This window comes from Vombatus ursinus, unplaced genomic scaffold (assembly GCF_900497805.2).
Source record: "Vombatus ursinus unplaced genomic scaffold, bare-nosed wombat genome assembly UNPS02014770.1, whole genome shotgun sequence".
NCBI classification, from domain to species: domain Eukaryota; kingdom Metazoa; phylum Chordata; class Mammalia; order Diprotodontia; family Vombatidae; genus Vombatus; species Vombatus ursinus.
In genome coordinates, this window is record NW_020954548.1 from 32336117 (window position 1) to 32341686 (window position 5570).

The window sequence follows — 5570 nt, forward strand, 5'->3', positions numbered from 1 at the left end:
AAAAAAAAAAAAAAAAAAAAAAAAAAAAAAAAAAAAAAAAAAAAAGGACTTTCATCCTTCTAATACTCTGCCTTAAGCACTTTTTAAAAACAACTTATACAAATGAGATTGTGCTGTTCTGTTCTTCCTGCTATTCATATAGCAGCAAAGGCTCCACAGCCAAATTTTAAATGCTCTTTCCTCAAAGCCAGTCCCAATTCTTAAACCCCCAAATACTCTCACTCTCACCTTCATATACGTGGCCAGGTTGGGGTTGTAGTCATAGAGGGAAGCAATGATGTTGAATTTGATCTTGACAATCACTCCTTCACCTAGATTATTTTCTGCCGTGATCTGAACCAGCAGTTGCAGCAGCTCAATTTGGGCTGCACTGTGTAGGGATAGAAAAGGTTTAAAGGACAAACCTCTAAAGCCCAAACCAACAAAACATCTCTTTCTTCTCTTGGGCTCCAGCCTCCCACTTTTCCTGCCAGCAACACTTTGGTGAATGCCTTCTTTCTTTAGAGTTTCCAAATCCAAAGCTCCCTCTCATCGACCCTTCCTCCCCATGGTGGATAGAATAAAAAACAGTGACAAGCCTCACCGGTCAGTTCCTTTCTTGCCACGAGCTTGCAGGATTTCATTCAGCTTCTTGACTACAATTGCATGGGTAATCTCTGTTCCCTTGGCAAACATTTTAGGCTTCTCCTAGGCAACACATGCCCCCGTCACACCCAAGGCCATCAAAGTACTCTTCAATAGAATTCTCACCCTTTCTGGCCTTGACAGTATTTTTAGGCTTCCCCATTACCCTCTTTTTAATACCCATAATCTCCCACATACCGCATATCAGCCCCAAAAACCTCACCTTGACCAGCGGTGCCCCTCCTCGAACCCTCTCCCACTCCCCGCCTTCATTATCCTCCTCCTCCTCATCTAGGCGCTTGGATTTTCTAGGCTCATGCTTTTTCTTGGCTTTGTCCTCTCGCTTCTTCTCTGCAGCCTTTTTCTCAGTGGTGCTCTCTCTGCAAGGGGATTTATCAGGGAAGGTGTGAAATTAGACCTGGTGCCCTGAGAGAGTCTCAACACTCAGCTCTACTATTCTACCATTCCTCAGCTTCCCTTCTCTCTCCTGACCTAATTCCAGGCCCTAGCTGGATGCAGAGGATCTACGGCTCACCCTCAACCACAAAAGGAAATGGCATGCCCAACGCAAGTGCCCAGGAAAATATTCTTTCACAGTAACATGGTTAATTTATCATTGTACAAGCTGGATTTTTGCACTTTAGCTACCCATTTAGAACATTATTCCTGTGGAACTGCCATAATGCCATACTTTTTAACAAAAGTATGTTAAGAATTGCTAGGCCAACATCCTGCTACAGCCAAACCCAAGAGGAGATAGAAAGCAAGTATAAGGTTCCATAACTGGAGTATTTGATTTTAAAACTAATCTAACTTAGCTCCACAACTTCCCTTGCTTGACTCACTTTTTAAGGAATTTGGAAGCCAACACAGTATATTTCCCATCTTCCTCCTCTGAGTCAGAGTCTGAGGAAGTGGAATCTGAACCCCAGTCTTCATCATCATCAGAATCCTCAGAGTCCTCATCTTCATCCTTAAAGATGATACAACAGAAGATGAACAAAAATTAATATGCAGTTTGAAGGTGGCAAGGCTATTTCTGACATTTTCATGGAGTTTCCATTATGCGGAAACAAATTTTATGAGGCTCCTCCAAGGACCCAACTCTGACCTGCAGCAGGCAGACTACCCTCATCCCCGTCTTCTCCCCCAGATCTCACCTCCATCTTCTTGAGGAACTTTCGACTTTCCCCAGATGGTGCCTCAGACTTTTTCTTCAGGAAACTTGTGGCACTAAGACCATCCTCGTCCTCATCTGAAGAGGAAGAACCTGGAAAGGAAATCCAAGTGAGATTAAACAAGTAGGAACAAGACTATGGAACAATAAGGGGCAGCTAGGTGGGGCAGTAGACAGACCACCAGCCCTGGAGTCAAGAGAACCTGAGTTCAAATCCAGCCTCAGACACATAACACTTACTACCTGTGTGACTCAGGGCAACTCACTTAACCCCAATAGATTCACAAAAAACGCCCAAACAAAGACTACGGAATAATAAAGAAACCAAAGTAAGGAAACCTCCCCCCCCACACACATTCTGCCTTCTTTCTTTCCAATCAGTACTTAACTCTTACCTTCTGAGTCCTCCTCATTTTTCTCAGCATCCTCATCTGCAGACTGCTCAGGGTTCTAGAGGTGGAGAACAGCAGGGAAGTGAGAGATGCTGCCACTTCTTGAAAACATCTGGTTCCATCCCACCCCAATAAAGTATCCTCATGAGCCAACACTGCCTTGTGCCACACTCCAGCTCCCCAGTCCTGCCTATTTGTCATTTGGTCTAATCCAATGCCTAGCACAATGTTGGCATTATAGCACTTAACAAATGCTCAATGAATGAAATTAGCACAGAATACTGTAGTGCACTGCAATTTTCCTGACCTGTTTGTAACTGGTGATCTGGGCTTCATAATCCCGATTATATTTACGGATCTTCTGACGCAAGGTGCTCAGAGCCTTGGCATTGTTCTTATTCATCTTCTTCTTTCCCTCCTTGTCCTCCCATAGCTAAGGGACCAAAAATAAAAGTAAAAGAAAAAGGAAAATAAAAGGTTGCAACAAAAGGGCAAGACAGTGAGACTGAGATGCTTTCTCAATCCCAGCTTCAGGGCGGAAACAGAATCCCAATTTTAAGTCTCTTCTGTCAAACTAAAATCCCCACCCCAGCCTCAAACCTCATTGAGATAGTCCTCCAGATCAGCCAGGATGCGGATATAGAATCGGGGGACACCTTCTTTGTCCACAATGCTCTTGGCTTTTCCAAATGCCTTTCCCAGAAGCTCAAATTCCTCAAGACATTTAGTGACATCCCTAATTTTCATGGCATTCCGGATGGTCCGAATAAGGTTGGTCAGCTCCTCAAACCTAAGATGGGAGACGGAGGTCCAACATCACAGAGAAGCCCTTATACCACTCCTTTTCAAACCCCGAATAAGAAAATCAGGTGTCTCCCATCCTCTCCATCAACTACCAACAACAACCAAAAAAAAACTTCTTTAGCTTCTCCTTCACCTTTAGGGCCCTATCCATAACTACCAGATTCACCTTTTATCCTTGGCACTTCGAACAACTCGCTTAGTGTCCTCCTCATCTTCACTCAGCAGCAATGGCCTGTGGGGAGAAACTGATTACTGATGACCTTGCTCACAGAAGTCTTGAAAACACCCACCAATTCTTTTGATTGGGGCAGAAAGAAAAAAAGCGTTAAAAGATACATGCCAGTCAATGGAGCTGGCTGGGCATAAACTCCCCTATCCTACACTTTCTCTTCACTGTAGACTCGAGAATTATATGCTATTATATTCATCACCCCTCCCCCAAAAAATCAGGCCCACAATACACAAAGGCCTGTTTTAGGCATCTTGAGGCATACAAAGATGAGTTAAGATATGGTCCTTACCTTCAAAAGGCTGACAATACACACAAATAACTGCTGTACAAAGTCAATGAACACTGAAGGGCACTAAGTGAGTACAAGGGAGGTAAAAACAAAGTGCCAGATTGTTGTTCAGGAAGGAGAGGTCACTTCCTGCTGAAGTCAACGGAGGCTTCATGGAATAAGTGGCATTTTGAAGCTGGGCACCTTGAAAAATTGGTTGGATTTCTATAGTCATATATGATATGAAGAACATATCCCTACACAGGAGAATGGATAGTCTGGACTAGCTGGAGCTCAGGAGGATGTAAAAGGGAGGAATGTGAAATAAGGCTAAAAAGGTAGTTTGGGGCAGACAACATATGGCCCTGAATGACAAGCTACAGCTTGGACAGTAAGTATCGGGATACCATTGAAAGGTTTTAACCATAAGGGTGACATCAATCTTCCAGCCTGACAGTGTATGCAGAAGGAACTGTTGGGAAAAAAATTATGGAAGAAGGAAGACTCACTAGCAGACTAACCCAATAACTCTAAAACAGCAAGTAAACTTTGACTTCCCTGTCAGTCTCCTCTGCTGGATCTTCCTCCAGACACATTTACTCACAGTGGGCATTCCCCAAGGCTCTACCTTGGGGTTCTTCTCTCTTTTCCGTCTATACTATCTCACTTGGTCCTATAGGTTCAGTTTGTAGAGATGATCCAGCTCTAAATATCCAGTCTTAATTTCTCTCCTAAGCTCCAGTCACACATCATCAACATGTCCAAAACAGAACTCGTGCATTTCCTTTCCCTGCAAACCTCTTCTCCTATGATTTTCCTATTACTGCAGAGGGCACCACCATCATCCCAGTCACCCAGACTGACAACCCCAGTCTACCATTCTATAACATACAACTTCATTTCAGCCTTTCAGGTCCTTTCCAGTCTTAGCATAAAATGGAAGAGGGCAGAATTCTTGGAGATGTGTGAGTCAGTCAACATAAATTAGGCACTTACTATCTACCAGGCACTGGACCATGTGCTAGAGATACAAGAAAACGCCCTGTTCTCAAGAATTCATGTTCTAATAGAGACAACATACAAATAAGTATGTACAATGAAGATCAGCGTAAATAAAAGCTAATCTCAGAAGGAAGGAGTAGAGGGAAGACCTCCTTCACAAGACAGGATTTGGGACAAAAACCTGAAGTCAGGGAAGCTAGAAGGCAGAAGAGGTAAGGAGGGAGAGAATTCCAAGTACAGGAGATACATTCCAAGTACATGGAGTCAAAGAATATCAGGAGTGAGGAATAAGGCCAGGGTACCTTGGCTCTCCTTCAGGATAAAACACAAACTCCTTCCATTGGTATTTAAGGCCTTCCAAAATCTGTCACCAACCTACCTTTTTCAAGCCTGATTTCATACTACTATACTCCCTTTTACAAACTCTAGAGTTCAGCCAAACCAATCTTCTTACTCTTCCTGATTCTTTACACATTTCCTTTCTCCATCAATTAAAATTCTCACTCCTTCAAGGCACAATTCTCTCCTTGGTCATCCTGTCCTCTTCTATGGCTTTGAATTTAATCCACTTTTTAACTTCTTTATTTCTATCCAAGATACCAACACCCAATATAGGTGAGAAAAAAAAAAACAAAAGGCACTGACTTGGAGTCAGATGACCTGTGTTCAAATCTCACTGATGATGCTTATAACCAGTGTGACAAGGGGTCCCTTAACTTCCCTGATTCCATATCCTCATCTGTAAAAATGGAGTTGGCCTAGATTTTTTCTGATGTCCTTTAGCTCTAAATCTATGTATGATGCTTCTGGTTACCCAGGTTCACAACTCAAGTCATTTACCTGAGTCTTCTCTCTTCCTTGCTCCTCATATCCAACCCTTCAGTGGCCACATCTGGTCCATTCTATCACCACTGAGTATCTTCCTAACAACATATCACATATAACCCTCTGTCCACACAGCACCCACTCTAGTCCTTTTCACCTCGCATAAACTGTCAGCCTTCTGAATAGTCTCCCTACATCCAGCATGTTTCTTCTCCATAATCCATCTTCTATACAATGGACTGACAA

The 5570-nt window shown here is 43.1% G+C and overlaps 1 protein-coding gene across 2 annotated transcripts in view; it reads right to left on the reverse strand.

Annotated features, from left to right (window-relative positions):
* The window catches only part of LOC114043736 (eukaryotic translation initiation factor 3 subunit C), a 16219-nt gene that overhangs the window by 8875 nt on the left and 1774 nt on the right, over positions 1-5570 (reverse strand). The window contains exons 2-10 of one of the 2 annotated variants that reach the window (XM_027862898.1): positions 3164-3229; positions 2794-2983; positions 2501-2626; positions 2197-2251; positions 1785-1894; positions 1470-1597; positions 848-1004; positions 584-681; positions 229-370 (exon numbers count right to left, since the gene is read on the reverse strand). In XM_027862898.1, coding sequence (XP_027718699.1) covers positions 229-370; positions 584-681; positions 848-1004; positions 1470-1597; positions 1785-1894; positions 2197-2251; positions 2501-2626; positions 2794-2983; positions 3164-3229 — 1072 coding nt within the window. Of the gene's footprint in view, positions 1-228; positions 371-583; positions 688-847; positions 1005-1469; positions 1598-1784; positions 1895-2196; positions 2252-2500; positions 2627-2793; positions 2984-3163; positions 3230-5570 lie in introns of both variants that reach the window. The other variant, XM_027862897.1, reaches the window with a different exon arrangement.